The sequence below is a fragment of the Phoenix dactylifera genome, unplaced genomic scaffold (assembly GCF_009389715.1).
Source record: "Phoenix dactylifera cultivar Barhee BC4 unplaced genomic scaffold, palm_55x_up_171113_PBpolish2nd_filt_p 000046F, whole genome shotgun sequence".
Taxonomy (NCBI): domain Eukaryota; kingdom Viridiplantae; phylum Streptophyta; class Magnoliopsida; order Arecales; family Arecaceae; genus Phoenix; species Phoenix dactylifera.
The window spans coordinates 288,635-306,553 of NW_024067669.1; the positions used below are offsets into that span (position 1 = coordinate 288,635).

At 40.5% G+C, this 17,919-nt stretch overlaps 1 protein-coding gene across 1 annotated transcript; it reads left to right on the forward strand.

Moving 5' to 3' along the window:
* Window positions 1–2,727: 2,727 nt before the first annotated feature.
* Window positions 2,728–17,449, forward strand: LOC103710084 (auxin response factor 17-like). The gene is made up of 3 exons (XM_039115941.1): window positions 2,728–3,920; window positions 8,675–9,411; window positions 15,671–17,449. Exons 1-2 carry the CDS (start codon window positions 2,871–2,873, stop codon window positions 9,278–9,280), a joined length of 1,656 nt encoding a protein of 551 aa, XP_038971869.1. The 5' UTR covers window positions 2,728–2,870; the 3' UTR covers window positions 9,281–9,411; window positions 15,671–17,449.
* The last annotated feature ends 470 nt before the right edge of the window (window positions 17,450–17,919 follow it).

A 17,919-nucleotide genomic window follows, 5' to 3' on the forward strand; every position in this document is an offset into this window, starting at 1 on the left:
TGGTTAAAAGAGGAAGAATCGGATTTTAACAAATTTTTCCGGCACTACGGAAAAACTGTGTCGAAGTTCCAACTTCGGCGAATTATTTAGGGGGTCAAACGGACTCCGATGATGATGCATGTTATCTCTTTGGAATCCTCTATGAGTGTAGAATGTTAGGTAAAAAATTTCATCAAATTTGGAGTCCTAGAAGTGGATCAAAACCGGGATGAAGTAACCCACTGTCAGTTCGGGTTACTGTTCATCCGGGTGGAAAAATAAGGGATTTCATGCCATAATAGGGTATTAAGCCTAGATTAGGCTAAGGGAGACCTTGTACTCGTGCAAGGGAGTCCCTAATACACATAAATGATGAGTTAATTAATAGAAAAAGAAAAAAAGAGAAAGAAAAGAAAAGATTTAGGAAACGGAGGAGTTGAATCAATTAAAGTTCCCTATATTATAATTGGCACGTAGATTATGACCTTGATACAAGACTAAATGTATGGTAAATGCATGTCACAGTTGGGCAAGAAGCTAGGGAACGAGAGGAAGAAGTTCCCCACTGCCTGCTGTAGAATTCTAGAGGCGTATCGAGGCCGTGCCGGATTGGCAGGTGAGTGGGAGTCATGTACTTTGCACCATGAGCATCCTTAATTCATTTTCATGAATGTCGCCAAGTGTGAATTGATTCCACTTGAGCATAGTGATTGATATTGTAGTAGATTCCTCTATAATCTTGATTCTCCATGCTTGATTATTCTGTACATGCATTTGAGAGAACATTGAGAGAAATTACGAGGGGTTGATGAGTAATCAAATTGATTCCGAATTGTGAAATGATTTCTTTTGTAAATTGATTTCATTTTCTCTATTTTAAAGACTTGTGAGTCGTAGCTTGATTATACTCCTTTATGAGTAATGAAATTGGATCTGAATTGTGAAATAACTTCTTTTGTAAATTGATTTCATTTCCTCTATTTCAAAGACTTGTAGAGCCCTTCTCATGGTATATTGAGTTGCATTGTACTCCCGTGATTCCTCACTCCCAACCCTGATGTTAATTTATGATTGGGTCATGATCGAGTGAGTGGTAATCTTGATTATACTCCTTTTTAGTAGAGTATTGGGAGGGTGCATTATGGCATTTATGTATGGCTTGACAGTATCTGCAGGACACCTATAGTCGATGGGGTTGAACATCGGCCTTTGTGCACATAGTAGCCTTCTGGGTGGGCGGAGCCCAGTCCCTTCCTAGGGGGGGACACGGCCCTAGGCGTAGGATTGGCCAGTCCTACGACTTATATTCTGCTTGCCGCCGGGCATAGTAAGACCCCGCGAGGTGCAGTATGGCTTTCCGCGGATGTAGAATTCCCGCGAGGTGCCGTTTAGTATGTAGATGTGAGATGGATTTCTGTTCTGGATACTGGCTTGCACTTATATTATTGGTATGGTGTCTTATTCTGCATATGCATGTGACAGTAGGGAGTTGTTGCTGGTTCGCCTGGGGCGTAAAACCCACCTCCCAATAGCTGTCTTGTTGATGATTCAGCATATTGACACCTGATTTGTATGTTCCAGCATTATGATCTGTTGAGCATATTCATGAGTAGTATATATGTTTACTCGATTATTCCATATATGCTTCAGATAAGTTGATTGTGATTGTGGTGATATTGATGATTTACTCCATATTCTTTATGTTGAGTTCATGTTCATCTTGTTATTGATCTTGAGATTTCACCTCGAGCCATGATTATATCTTGTCTCATGTGCATAGTACTCTCTACTCCACTCACTGAGTATTTATATACTCACTCCCCAGTTTGGTGTTTTTGATTGCAGGGCAGGTATTGTATAGAGAGGAGCAGGATTAGTGGTTGCCTGCTAGCTGTGCCGCTCCATAGTATAGTATAGTATAATGTAGATAGAGGTTTATACCTTTTGGTGTATTATAAACCTTCTATTGTATATAGTGCATAGTTACAGTCATAGATCCTGTTGTGGATATGGGTTTGACCATGGATAGAATGGGAACCAGATTTTTATACAGTTGAGTTATATGCCTGTGATGATGTATTGATATATATTGTCCAGGTTCGTTATGTGACAGGTTATGTGATTGCTGCTCTGACAGGTAGCGTTGTTGTATGTAATGAGATAATCCTGACAGGTCACCATAGGAAAGATGATCATTTTGTGCATGCATCATGCCAAAATTTTCAGAATTTATTGATGATTAATAGGTAGTAGGGTTCTACGTGGTGGCTGGTGGCCTTATGCCTACCCGCACCCTAGGACCGTCGCGGCGGCCCGCCGGGAACGGGGCGGGGGTCGTGACACCGGCATTCTCCCGATCTCCGACCACCTCGCCGGCTTCTCCCGGAACCACCTCGCCGGCTTCTCCCGAAATTTTTTTTTTTCACGGTTCGTGCTCCGTTCGGCACTAGATCGCCGAACAAAAGGCTTCTGTTCGGCTGAACAGTGCCGGACAGAAGCCTTCTGTTCGGCACTGTGCAGCCGAACAGATCTGTTCGGTTGAGGGTTGCCGAACAGATCGGGAGAATGCCGGCGACGAGAGAGAGAACTACCCCCTCCGAACCCAAGACGGCAATATGAGAAAATTACACTAAAGGTTAGTTTGGGTTTTTCCTTTTTGGTTTTTGGGGGTGTCCTGAGCAATAGGGGGGGGGGGGGGGGGGGGGGGGGGGGGGGGGGGTGTAGAACTACCCCCTCCGAACCCAAGACGGCACTCCCCGCTCCCCACCCCTCTCTCTCTCTTTCTCTCTCTCTCTGACCCTTCCAAGCTGCCCCAATAAATAAACCCCGCCGGTCCTTCAGTTGGCAAGAGAGATCGCGCACCACCGCGATCGCCGGAACCCTAGCCCCCGATGGCGTCGGTGGCCGCTGTAAAGGAGCTCCGACCGGTGGATTCCTACGTCTGGAAGGCCTGCGCCGGCACCGCTGCCAAGACGCCCGCCGTTGGGTCGCGTGTTTACTACTTCCCCCAGGGCCACGCCGAGCAGTCCTCCTCCCCGCCGGACTTCTCCGCCGTCCCATGCCGCCGCCCCATCGTCCTCTGCACGGTCTCCGCCGTCCGCCTCCTCGCCAACCCCGACACCGACGAGGTTTTCGCTCAGATCGCCCTCGACCCCCGCTTCCCCCCGCCGCCTCCGGTACCGGTCCCGCCCGACACTCACGACGGCGTCGGAGGCGGTGGTGGGGGTGTGGGAGTGGTGTCATTCGCGAAGATCCTGACGCCGAGTGATGCAAACAACGGCGGGGGGTTCTCGGTGCCGAGGTTCTGTGCGGACTCGATTTTTCCAGGACTGGACTTCAAGGCGGACCCGCCGGTCCAGACCATCTCGGTCCGGGATGTGCACGGGACCCGGTGGGAGTTCCGGCACATCTACCGCGGCACACCGCGCCGTCACCTTCTGACCACCGGATGGAGCAAGTTTGTCAACTGCAAGAAGCTCGTCGCTGGAGATTCTATCGTGTTTATGAAGAACGAGGCCGGCGAGCTCTTCGTCGGTTTCCGCCGCACCGGCCGCTCCTGCGGCTCCATGGGCTATCTGCCCTACAGTTCCCCGGCTGGAGCGGGGGTTGAACTGGAAGAGAACCTCGGCAGCGGCGAGGGGTTCTCGAGGAATGTTAGGGGTCGGCTTCCGGCTTCGTCAGTGGTGGAGGCGGTCCGGTTGGCGGAGATGAACTGCCCATTTGAGGTCCTCTACTACCCAAGGGCCGGGTCGCCGGACTTTGTGGTGGCCGAGGAGGTTGTGGAGTCGGCGATGAGGGTGTACTGGTCTGCCGGAGTGAGGGTTAAGATGTCGGTAGACACGGAGGATGGGTCAAGGATGACCTGGTTTCAGGGGACGGTGTCCTCGGCTGCGGTCAACGATGTGGGCCCGTGGCCCGGTTCACCATGGCGTATGCTTCAGGTGGTTAACTTATTTATTTCTATCTTATCTTGTCATGTCTTTTGCTTGTCTTGCTTTATTTGTTCTTTTGTTGTTATTGATCGGTTTGGTGACAACGGACGACGTTGATTCTTTATAAAATAAATTTTTGGACTTTGACGACATGCCCCTTTGTTAGCTTGTAAAGAATTAAGCTGGCTGTGGCCTGTGGGTTTCTGCTGTGCTTTTCCCTTTCGCTTTGGTGTTGTTTTTTGAAGGAGCCTTGTTGCCCCAAATTTATAGTATAGTTTCACCCCGGGTTGTTCTGGCATCAGGGCTCGTCGCGGGAAGCATTTTTCCTTACAAGAATATAATTTCTGGAAAGCAGATTTTTGAAAAGGATGCCTGAAAAAGTGTTTTTGGCATGTTTGGTTGACCATGGGAAAGTAATAGATTTTTAGAGTGCTTATATTTGGTTGATCATCCACTTTTCTGTAAAAGTTATATATAATTACTATTATATCCTTAATAAAAATTAAGTCTTTAATGCTTTGGATCACATAAGAATAGCTGAAGGGCCTTTTTGAAAAAAAATAAAAATGTTTCGATTTCTAGATTATTGGAAAGTAACTTTCTCATGTTTCTCATGAAAAAGACTTCCATAAAACGTGGAAATTATATTTCCACGGGAATACAATTTTTTCATTTCTCTTCTTTGAAAATTCGAACCAAACAAGAGGCATCTCTTTACTTTTCCGTTGACCATATTTTTTCTCCTTTTTCCACGAACCAAACGAGCCCGTAAGGTCTCATGTTTTCTTTTTACACATTTCTAGTGTTTCAGGGTGGAGACTGCTTGCAGTACCTGCATTTGTTGAATCTGATGTAATAAAATCAATGTGAGATTAGATTGCAATCATGCCGTGCCACTCTTTTCAACTCATCCCAGAATTACCTGATAAGGCAATGGAATTTATATTTTGGGAGAATGATCTGATATCTTGTGAGATCATATTCCATGGCTGGAACACATGGTGACGTCACAAGTTCTAGACGGTAGAGTAAGTTAGGCATGTTGATGTGTAGATTCAGACTGTCATATTGGACAAAATGATCACAATAGCTATGCCCCATTGCATGGCATCTTTTTAAGCATAACACCCTTTTCTCATCTTTGATTGGTGAAAAAGATGGAAAGCAGAATGATATTGTAAAAAAGGGCGCACAACCTCATACTGGATGCTGATATGTTTCAACTTGTAATGAAAAATAAAGCAAGAAAAGGGCATTTCGTAGCATGTACTTGGGTCTCCTTTTCCCCCCCCCAGGCTACAATTGAGAAAAAAAGCCAATATGCTATTAAAAACAATCAGATCAAACATCAATCATCGACTACAAGCATTTATATTTAGCTTGATCTTGTATATTTGCTCTCTTAAACATGAACTATTAGTATACCATGCTATAAGTGTACCTGTAACAATGTAGCAATACTGGCAAACAATATATGTTGGTATAGACCCCTTGTAAATCATGCTTATGTCTAGCCAACACAATACCATACAATGTGGCCTAGTGCCCACTTGCAACTAAATCCTTTTACTCAAACTTCTAGCATCCTTTAGGACATCCTTCACTCCCTGAGGTTACGACCAAGTAATATAAGATTTGAATTGAATTGAACAAACTAGTAGTTCTTCTTCTTTGATCTATATCACAAGTATCCAGCACAATGTCGATGATTGGCAAACTTGAAAATGTGATAGTTCAAAACCTTCCAAAACCTAAATATGGAAATGACAAGAAAAATAAATAAGAATGAAATGCTTTCATAAAACCTATCATTGAGCTTGCTGAACCTACAAGCTTTGCCCTTTTGTTATATGTATCTTGATGAGCATTCAGATCCATCAGGACCTATATTTTTTAGTCTTAAGTCAACAATGGACCCCATTCGTTAGGGCAGAAAGACATTAAGTAGAATTAATAGCTAACTTTGCATCTTTATGCTTGCACTTCCTTTATCAAATCTTAAATATTTTAATTTTGCATGGTCACAAGTAAGGAGGTATAGTCCTCATTGAGATCTCTTCACAAGATGTAATGTAGAATAGATTACTTATATCAGCACCTTGTCTTAATCATATGCCTTAGCTCTTTTCCAGAGGAAGTCGGGATAAAAAAAATTGCAACAATTAGGGTAGTAAGGTTGCACTAGACATCTCTTTAAAGTCTTGTTCTTTTTTCTTACCTTGAATTTCCATTTTAATGCTCACCCCATTATAACTCTTCCAATGCCATGTCTAGTTCTTTAAGTATATACTTTGAAATGCCTCTTACTCTCTTGTTCCAAGAGTAAGAAAATAGGGGGAGTAAATGATCAAGGTTGAACAAAGTGGATTCTTAAAGGATTATAGTTCTTTTGCTTACCAAAAAAGGATATTAATTATTTTTATTGCTTTATATGGAGAATATAAGGAAAAAATTTACTCTTTAGGAACTATACATAACTAAGAATAGTTATTGCAAAGGAGTATTGTTGCTGGCATGGTTTATCGTACTGATTGGTCTTACCGCATACTGACTGTACTATACTGGTACTGAATCGGCCTCCATACCGGACGTTACCAATATAGTAACAGGATGGTTCCGGTATGGGGTCCAAATATCGAGACGATGAATCTTGGTTGTTGGTGCCCCACATTATTTAGTCATGAATGATAATATGGTATCTTGCTAGTATGAAAGTTATACTGGCAAGTACTTTGTAAACTGCATTTGAGTGGACTTACTGAATTTAATTATGAACTGCCAACAAAGAATAAATATGAATAGTAATTTAGGATAGATTTTGGACCTTGCGATAGGTGATTCCTTCTTGCCTCTGTTTCTGATTCTGCTTCTTTTGCTGTCCTGTTCATCAGAAACTGGGGATGAAACAGACTTTTGTTTTGCTGCTGCCGCCACTGCTGCTGCTGTCCTGTTTCTGTCCATCAGAAATAGGAAATGGGACAGCCATCCCTTGTTGGCATCTATGTTTGCTTCCATGTATTGACTTTTGAGTTTAGATAATTGATCTTTGAATAGTTTTTAACTTATAATTTGATATTTTGATGTAGTTCATATTTTATGGTATTTATTGTGTTGTGGTTGGTTGCTTGACTTGTTATATTTGAGTATTTGACATTGGACTTGCCATGTGCTAACAATCTGAGTTCATTGTTGAAAATCTAATATCATGTATGCATTATTATTTATATATTTTCATATTTCTATGCTCACTTCATCCCTTATTTTGGGCCTTGAGCTTAGGCTGCAAGAGATGTTGGTGCCTTAGTGTGTCTTGAGCCTTTGACAACTTTGGGCCAATGGTGTTAAGGATACAATATGTACTCTTGGGATCATATTCATATGAGCTGGTGGGATCAAAGAAAATGATATAATCAACTGGCAACTTGTCAAAACCTTTATGTAATCCTACATTATTATGCATCTCAGAAATACACTATGTAGGGTTGATACAGGTGTGAAATTGTTGTAACATACCATTATCATTTGATATTTAATAATATGTTACATATAGGTTTTGCTGGAAGTAAAAAAAAAAAAGTGATTTTCTTTCTTATCTTTCATTTTTTTTATTTATCTTATTTATCTTTCTATACTATAATATTTTGAAGTTATTTTTGTTGCTTGTTTATTGCATACTGTTTGGTATTGGTACACTATCTTTATCATCAAATTGTCCCTCCTTGCCCACCTGATTCGTCATTTAGCCATATTTCATGATGACGAGCCTCCTTACATCAATTCTTCTGTGCACTAGACAACATCTACCTTACTCATCATCCTCATGTTTCAAGAAAAAATTCTTTGGGATATCTTTTAGTAACTTTCAATGACTACCACTGTTGCAAAGACTATAACTAAGAAGACAATATATACCAGAAATATAGTTATCAGACTTGTATTTGGCATAGACCTGGCCAAGGGTCTAGGTCATGGTTCAATTGTCAGTTCAACTTGTTAAGTTGGTGAAATATTAAAATCATGGTATGTTGTACCGGATAATACAGGGCATACCATACTGATTTGGTACCGGTATCCGGTACAGGTAACGTATCGACGCTCGGTACGCCAAAAAAACTCCGTACCATACCGTACCGACACTATGCTAGTGTGGCACCGGTACGGGATCCAGTATTGAGACGGCGAACCTTGGTTAAAATGTTTATAATAATTATAAGAAATATGCTATATATGGAAGCATAGAAAGTTAATGGAGAATATTTCTCATTTTGAATACCTTCTACTTCAGACCTATGAGAACGGCATGCTTGACTCATCCTAGCATGAAAATAGCGGGTTATGAGATCAATTTGGTTTGAGCTGATTATGTAGTTGATTTTGGATCCATGGCTGAACATGGGCTGGGCAGGGATGTTAAAAAACAAAGCTTCTTCCATCATGGCTGATGATACTGATGGATTTTTTCAGCCAAACATAAAGATATGTGTGTGTGTTTTGTCAGCCAAGCATAAAGATACTGTTTTCTCTTTCAACATCTCCTTGGCTTATTTAGAAGGTATGAGTAAAAGCCAATTTAATTTGCCTAGAAAGTTCAAGCTTATTCTGCTAATCTTGTGTGTGTGTGTGTGTTTTCAGCCAAACATAACGTACTGTTTTCTCTTTCAACTTCTCCTTGGCTTATTTAAAAGATATGTGTAAAAGCCAATTTAATTTGCCTAGAAAGTTCAAGCTTATCCGGCTAATCTTGTTCATGCTATTTCTCTCAGGTTACCTGGGATGAACCAGAGGTTTTGCAGAATTTCAGAAATGTAAGTCCTTGGCAGGTGGAGTTAGTTTCTGCCACCTCTCAGCTGCAAACTCCATATCCTGTTATGAAGAAACTAAGGGGTGCACAAAGTCAAGACTTTTTTGGCGATAGAGAAGGCAACATGCTCTTTCCATTGACCGATTTGAAAAGTAAATCCATGGGGAATCTATCCCCATTGATCAGTTACCATACATTTCCTGCTGGCATGCAGGGAGCCAGGCATGATCTGATCTGTGTCCCCAGTTTATCCAATTTTGTACCCTCGAATGCCCATCAAATGCTCTCTGATAGTCTAAACGGCATTAACATGCCACAGAAGTCAAATAATGGATCCAATGATTTGAATGTTGGAAATAAAGAAGGCTCATCGACGCCGAGCCATGGAAGTATCGTGGACTGTGGCACGGATCTTCTGAAAACTGTGGCTTGCAATCCAACTAGGAAAACTAGTGGAGGATCTTTTCAATTGTTCGGTCAGATTATCCAGATAGAGCAGCCTGTTGATGTTGATGTTGATGCAGATAAAGAGTACAGAGAGACTACAGTTGAAAGTCCTACCACATGATTTTTCTGTCTCCAACCAACATAAGCAGTTGCTTTATGGTCTTGATGTGCAATGTCAAAGAGTTTCTGCTTTGGAAGCATGTTCTCTGTAAAAGAATTGATGTTTGCATCAGCAACATGCAGCCTGTCCAGGTACAAGTCAGTGAAACATGCTTTTGTTTGTTTTTTTATATGATTTAGTTATTTCAAATTTCTCAATTGTCTAATCCCTGACATTGAATTTAATGCAAAGTTTGCATTCCTGATATGTGAAATATCCAATCTTAATGTTTAACTCAAGATTCAAGAGTTTCTTGATTTTTATTTACTTATCCAGGCTATGTATCTTAATATAAATTAGCTAGGTTCTGGTTTTTAGGTTGACTTATGCTTCGCAAAGAAGATGTGGAACATAAATTAGGATTTGTTAGTGCTTTATATCTTAATATAAAACTGTAGTAGCAAAAAAGTGCCTTCTGATTCTACTCGACAGCCCTGGTAACTTCATCCATTTTCCTCATGCTCAAATGACAATTAGATAATGCATGACCTTGCTTATGATTAATGATAGTTTTTCACCAAACATCATTTATCTATAAGCATCGAAAGGATCTGGAATAGGAGAATTTAAGTGGATACTCGTTTGCTAAAGATCATCCAAGACCTGCCTCAAGATTCATTTCATCTCCATTACTATTTGAATTTCCCCTTTAAAACTTCCACTTGATGTTTCTATACTTTGTTCTGAATGTTCTACAAATTTCTTACCCTATGATTGCAAAAATTTTTCTCATACTGAGTTAAATGCACATAAGAACAGTCAAGGAAGGGTGAAATGGAATCGCAACAATCAAGGACAGTGGTTAAGAGGCAATTGTAATCAATTTTTCATGCATACTGATGTAGAATCAGGACGGAAACATTTAACTTAAATTGCAATGCTAGTTTTGAAATTTGAGAACCGAACTGAACCGTCCTTATTTAGTTGGTTAGCTTCAGTTTCACTCTACGATTGAGTTGGTCCCTACTCTAACATTCACAGACCCAATAAGATCGATCGATTTGGGCCTAGGTCACAGTTGGGTAACCCTAATCTAAACTCAATCGATCCATATGTATGCGCATATTATCGTATGTAAGGCACACGTACATATGCATGTATGTTTGCATGTACACAAGGTCAGCGAAACCGGGTACCGGGCACCATACCGGTTCTTCGACAGTATGAGTTGGTACGGGCTAGTACCGATGGAGGAGACGGCACGCAGACTGTGGGAGAGAAAAAAAGAGAGAGACAGAAGGGGAGAGAGGGAGGGAGGCCCGACGGACGCTGGCGGAGGCCGGCCTCAGCCGCGGGAAGTACGGCCGCAGCCGCTCCTTTATTTCGAACGAATCAGGGGTCCAATCGTGGTCTTAAAAAATTTCGTGATTTATAAGTGAAGTCAACCATGAAAAATTTTGCGATTTTTAAAAATCGCGAAATTTTTTAAGGTTGTGGCCAGACCCCGGTTTCGTTCGAAACAGGGGAAGCCGCCGCGGCCTCGCTTCCCGCGGCTGAGGCCGGCGTCCCGCCCTCTCCCTTCGGAGGCCGGCCTCAGCCGTCCTCTCCCTCTCTCCCTCGCTCATTCTGTCTTTCCTTTTCCAGCTCCGGCAACGGGTTTCGTTTCCATTGCTGGAACCTTACCGGTGAGCCACCGGTACGGCTCGGGATGGTTGGAACCGCTCGATTTGGGACGATTTTGCCAACACTGCACGTGCATATGTATGTATGCATGCATGCATGCATGTGCATATAATGCAGTGATAATGTAGTTATAATACATATATGTGTTTGCATGTTTGTCTATGCATATAATGTAGTTATATTGCGTTTGTGCACGTGTATATGCATATACTAGAGTTATGTACGATGGTTCAAATTTAGATGAGAGCAACTGCTTGTTGACATGTCCCACATTTGCACCTAGGCTTGCATTACTCTTTTCCTTCACTTTCCTCCAGAAGAAAGGTGGGACTGGTCTATTATATAACTACATATTCTTCAATCTTCATAAACAACAAGAGAGTAGAAATCCTACCAATTTGTCCGCTGAGTTGTCTCTCCTGCCTTTCTCATTTCTCAAATTAAAACCATAGCCTCCATCAGAACCTTCGCATCCTCCCTACGTTACTACAAATTCTCACCTAATCAATGATTCTCCGCAAAACTAGTAGCCTTCCCAGTGGCCTCAGGCACTGTCAACAGTGGATGGGTCCTTAAGTTTATACCTCACCCATGAATTGCTGGATCCATGATCCCACCACTAGTCTCTGTTCTCTTCTATACTTCCATTTCCGCTGCCTTCTTTTTGCTCTAATCTATAAGCTGAAGCCCCCAATCCTCTCTCATTTAGTCCTCTTACAAACAATAATGGCTAAGTCATGAACCCTAGCCCTCATTTGTCATCCTTCAAGGTTGTTGTCATCTTGTTGGGAGTTCATGACACTGCAAAATGACCGGCATCATTGTCTTCATCATCTTCCAATCATATGTAAGTTTTCCACCTCATCACCTCTGAAAAGAGTAGTCACAGATAAATGTTCAATTTATCAGTTGCCTTTTGTTGTGTATAAAATGAAGAATCTTGATATTCTTTGTTCTATTATAAATTTATGAACAAGTAAAAATAAAGGATTACTATTCAATATTTTCCAATTGTGTCCTTTTGTTCTTAAGTTGTTTTATTGGACAAAATCAATAGTTTATTTTTTATCTTGTTTAAAAAATATTTTTGGGTGGGTCAAGAACTCACCTGGACAATTTTAATTGGATTGGGGTTGGGTTAGTTTTGACCTTGATTGGTTTGATTTTGATTCCAAAACTTAAGAACCATTTGGATGTGTCTGCACTTTTCTGGTGGAAACAGCCAAATACTTTACTAAAATAGAAAAATCCCTACACCAAAGGATCCCACATAAAAGGCCATTCAAATCTTATTTGTGTCACAATCCTAATGAGATCCATGTTTTCCTAATCTAGTCTAGACCACAAAGTAGGGCATTTGTACAATATTCCTACCTGGAATAAGACTTAAAAAACTCACCATAAAACTAACCCCAAAATTAAATATGAGAATCTCTAGAAAATAGGAAAATCCTAACTTTCTCCCAAAAGAATGAGACAAGAGAGTACAGAGAGTCAATATAGCAAATTAAATGTAAACAAAAATAAAAAATTATAAATCTAAACCTAATTTAAACCTATATTGCATTGATATAGATGTTTTGCACAGATTCTAGGTGGCTGTCGTAAGACTGGGCTTGGATTTTTGGTAAAGGGTTAGGAATGTGGAGGCAAAAACCACATATAACTTGATTGAAAGATATGAGAATAGGCTTAAGGGATTGTTTAGATGCTTGAATGCATGATCCATCAATAAATGAAATTTTATAGTGTGAAAATAGGTGAAGAAGAGAAGGAAGTGGGAAAGATTTATACCATTTTTTTCAGGGATAAAATAAATCACCAGTTTGGTTGGATTATATTGTCTTGAAAAATCAAGATTCTACATTCGAATTGGCTCGCTGATCCCTTGCTTCTATTCTTCTCCATCTCCTTCCTTAAGAGGAATTCTTTGTCTGGGAACAAGTTATCACATGGATAAATAATTCCTGCATCCAAAAAGGCCCTTAGGAAATTTGTCTATGTTGATATAGTCCTTATCATGAATGAATGACATTGAGACAGCATAGCCTAGAGGGTGCTACCATCTAGTCTTTGAGTTGGATCCAACTTTCAATTCGACTAGTGGAGGTACAGGATATGCTTCCTTGTCTGCAGGGCAGAAATTTGAATACTTGGTATAGATCAAATGGAATGTAAAATGGACAGACTATGGAAGATATGGGATTGTGCATGTGCAGTGCAGATTGTGTGGTCCTTATCGACCCTTGTAACCTCCTTGCAAAAAAAGGAAAAAGGAAAATAGAAAAAGAAGAGGAAAGAACGGTGAGAAAGGATCTAGTTTGGATATGCTTATTGGTTGAAGTTATGGTCAAAAATGCTATTGTTTTTTGATTTCTTCAGATTCTACAATGAGTTTGTGTGCATGTCTTCCTCTCTTAGTGATAGGAAACTGCCCATTTAGGGGGACCCATTGATGCAGCACCGAGACGGAGAGGGTTGCTGTGGCGACAGAATAGAGAAAGCAGGGGAAAGAGGGAGGGAAGAGAAGAAGGGAGGAAGGAAGAAGGGAGGGGAGAAGAGAGGAAGGAGAGAGAAGAGAGAGGGGAGGGGAACATGGGGAAAAATTTCTCAATCACTTCATTAAATCCTAATCACAATGGGGTCCTTTATATATAGGGCCCAAACAAGAAAAATTAACACAAAACCCCCTTACACAAAAATAATTCTCAATAAGCCCAAAATAACACAAATAAAAGCCCTACAACAATAAAATGTAAACAAGCCCAAAATAAAATAAAAATAAAATTCAAAATAAGAATGGTGGACTAGACTGAGCAGATGACCAAGCTGATGGCAGACCACTGCAAGGGAGAAGAGAGAAAGAGGAAGAAGAAGGAAGGAAGAGGAAGAAGAGGTTATAGAGACGCAGGAAGAAAAGAGGAGGAAGAAGAAGAAGAAGCAGAAGATAAAGAAGAAAGGAGGCTAGGATTTTTATTCAATGATGGTGGACCACTGCATGGAGAAGAGAGAAAGAGGAAGGAGGAGGTATGAACAGTAAGGTCTTTTCTTTTTATTTCTTTTTTTTCCTATCTTTTTTTCTTTTTTTTTTTTGAGCGGAGCCGGGGTTAATGGGTAGCGGGGCTAATGGGTTTGGATCTTACCTGTTAAGCCGTTACTATGCACCGGCTTCTTCGTGGGTTGTTGTAGGAGATGGGGTGTGCGGATCATGGAAAAAAGGGAAACTTTGGTTGTGCAATGGCAGAGTTGAGCGGCCGGCAAGCGAAGTGGCTTCCGGTGGAGCAGGTCGGAAGCCGAGGAGAGGGAGGGAGCAGCGGACAGCCGACGGTGCTCCTCTTCCACCTGATTCGGCCACGGGCGGCGACGGGGCCGACGAGAGACCAGGCCACGGACGACGACTGGAGACGCGGCGGAGCGCTCGGCTGTGACGCGGGACTGACGGCGACGTGGGTGGGTTGGGGGAGGGGGTGCCTTTTCTTTTCTCGAGATCCACCTACATGGGAAGAAGAGGTTTGTGGTTTTTTTTTCCCTCTATGAAGCCTGAGGCCCACGGGGTGGCTACAACCCACAACAACTAGTGTTTGTTGATGACGAGCGCTTTGCTTTTGGGGCGGTGGCTTCTTGCACAAGTGTGAGCGAAGATCGCGAGCTTTGGCGATGGAGGCAAAGCTCGTGGCTCTGATACCAAATTGATGCAGCATCGAGACGGGAGAGGTTGGTGTGGCGACAGAACAGAGAAAGCAGGGGAAAGAGGGAGGAAGAAAAGAAGGGGAGGAAGAGAAGAAGGAGGGGAAAAGAGAGGAAGGAGAGAGAAGAGAGAGGAGAGGGGGAATGTGGGAAAAAATTTCTCAATCACTTCATTAAACCCAATGAGGGTTCCCTATACATGGGGCCCAAACAAGAAAAAATTAGCACAAAACCCTTACACACAAAATAATTCCCAATAAAGCCCAAAAACAACACAAATAAAGCCCTACAACAATAAAATGTAAAACAAGCCCAAAAATAAAATAAGAATAAAATCCAAAATAAGAATGGCGGATGATCAGCTCTGATGTCCCCATCACCCATCCACTTTGGAATCTGCACAGAAACTTGTTCCAAGCCTGCTTCATAAGTGTTTCCTTTTTCAGTTTTTTTTAAGAGATCCACTCTGGCACCTACACCTTGTTCTGGTAACATATGTTCCTCACTCTCTCAATTTCACATTTCTAAAATATTGCTGCAAATCTTTTGTTAATGTAGTTGAAGGTAGTATAGGTTTTGAGGTAAAATGGCAGGGTTAGTATTTAATTGAGACGTTAGAATAATCGTTATTAAAGTATAAAAATTTAAAGGATGATAACACCTATTTTTTCTGTCTTGGTCTGTTTTGCTGTTCTTTTGATCATCAGGTTCTTTTTTTCTCGTGATGATCTTTTCGAGGAAGTGAACTCACTCATTTTCTACCTGATAAATCTCTTATTACTACAAGTAGAAATGCCAAAAGGTGAATGTTGTTGATATCTCTTTTAGTTGTATGTGTGAAAACTTCATCTATGAAGTTATTTTAGTTTCGTGAATTTTTGATATGTTTGATCTTTGAACCAAATTGATTTTTCTATGAGATCTTCTGAATCTGGGTTATGAAATCTGTAGCATGAATCTGGCTAATAACTCTCCTTTTGCTTAATGCATTATTATCAATTCGTTTTGAAAGTTCTCCATCTTTGCCCATATTCCTTCCAGGTCTAAGAACCTTGAAGGATTGTCTGCTGGTTGCATAAGATATTGAATTGCTTAACCTATATTGCTGTGTCATTCTACCATCTGTTATTGAGATTTCGTGGTAGGCCTTCTCTTGCTCAAAGTTTCCTTCATTATCAATTTATAGCTGGTTGAGGTCAGGTCAGGCGTGTAAAATTTTGTCAAACTTATATTGATCTTATATGATGGATCTACTTGAGAGCCGTATAGGTAAAAACTAGCTTTATTGTTAAGGGTTGACGCGAGGACTTTAATGTTTGGAGCTGGTTGTAATTTTTTGATACCTAAATTTGGTAGTTTAGCATGGGCGATCTCATCTAGATCTGCATGTAATGATAAATAATGAACTCTCTTAAGGCATATTTTGAATAAAAAAGAATTTCCATTCCATAATTATTACAAGTCTTATGATTTGTTATTGTGGCGGTTAAATGCAAGCTACATTATAGTTAACTTCAAGTACACAAGCGGAAAATCAGAATGATGATACAAAATCAATACTGGTTTTGTTATCTACATCAGAATGTCTTCAAGTCTAGTGTTCAATTTTATGCTCCATGCTCCATTTCTCAAAAGGATTGATGCTGTAAATTGGACCAAGTTCTCTTTTTATTTATAGCGAGGATTGCATTTGTAAGGTAAGTGTTCACTTACATAAGTTTATCATTTCATTTGCCAATGAATGGATTCAACTGCAGAATCTTTTGTATAATTTCTAATGCTTAGTTTTGAAATTGCAAAATCATGTAGTTTACTTTGGGAGAGAAAACAATAAAAGAAAATGGTTCTGATATTGAATTAGAAATATTTGTTTATTGATATTTATTCACTGAATACCTTATGATATCTCGTGTTTTGAATTCTTTTCATGGATTACAGGTAGTAACCATTTGATATTCAGAAGGTTTTATGATCTGTTGTGGAAATAGTATAATTATGGGTTATAGTTAGTATTAAGTACAATACCAATCTTGTGCTCTATCATGAGTTCAGTTTATAGACAATCACGTGCTTAACATATGTCAATAATTGTGGCGCAGAAAAGTGATATAAAAATATAGAAGCCTTTGGGAAAATTATCATCAATTGGACTTCTAGTGTCTTCTGCATGCACTATGAATTAAATGGAAATGGAATTTATAAAACATAATTTTTTATTAGGAGCTATATATCCAAACAACATTTTGTGCTTTTGGAACTACAACTTAATGCATCTAAGAACATGAACATTCTTTGAAGAATTTAAGTGCCATGAGCAGTGTCTAGAGTTGCAAGGGCAAAACGAGCACTACCAATTTTTGTATCTTTTCTTCTTCTTTCCTTTTTAAATAAGGCAGGCTTGCATTCATATTCAATAATCCTGACGTAAATAAATTGGAAGGCTCGAAGTCAAGGACGCAATGTTTTATTCTATTTAGCTATTTTGTTTCTTCGAGATAGAAAAAAGAAATTGCATGAAGTTTAAGGGAGCATATTTGCTGTTTATCAGGATGCAATATGCTTTTTTACATCCTAAATGATGTGCTGTTGTTTCCACTGCAGTGTACTTGTTGAAGACAACATGTAGGTTGCCTCGTCAGCCTAATGCATTGTCCTGACCTTGGCAGTTTGTTTTGGTCTAGTGGTGTTTCTAGCTGTTACTTTGACTTCTTTGTAATATTGTTGAACTCTGTTTGTCTAAAATTTCTGGGAACCATCATTCTTGAGGTACTACCTGTTTGACATTTTTAAAGCTGGTCTAGTCATGCACGGTTGCCATTTGTCTTGCTCTTCCTTTTTTTTTTTTTTTAGATCTTCTTCTTTTCTTCTTCTTTTCCCCTAGATTACTGCAGGGATTAGATCAGTAGTTGTTTTACAGACCATACTATTTACCATTGATGCGGCTGTATGGGTTGTTGCCATGATTGCGCTCGATGGTGGGCAATACGGAAGAGAATAAGACGCTATTTCAGAGATCTCCGATATTATCCACCTTTAGATGGTCTTTTCTGTTACCATGATGCGGGGGCACTTCTCTCTATTTCAAATTTGCCTGGTGGGGAAAGAGCCAACAGGGGCCAAATATGCCTGGTGCGAAAGGGATAACCGGGGATTTTAGGTAGTACGGAGGATAAAAAGTGATGCTGGTGGAAGGAAATTTATATTAAATGGGAGGAAATATTAGTATAAAACTTGAAGCAGTTTGTATGGTTTCGTATCTGTACTCGTGCCTCATTATACAACTTGGGAAG

What these genes read in the sequence shown, in the direction of transcription:
- LOC103710084 (XM_039115941.1), top strand. Translation starts at nt 2,871, where the DNA reads ATGGCGTCGGTGGCCGCTGTAAAGGAGCTCCGACCGGTGGATTCCTAC. An exon ending in CACCATGGCGTATGCTTCAG is followed by an intron (nt 3,921 to 8,674) that starts GTGGTTAACTTA and finishes TATTTCTCTCAG; the next exon opens with GTTACCTGGGATGAACCAGA.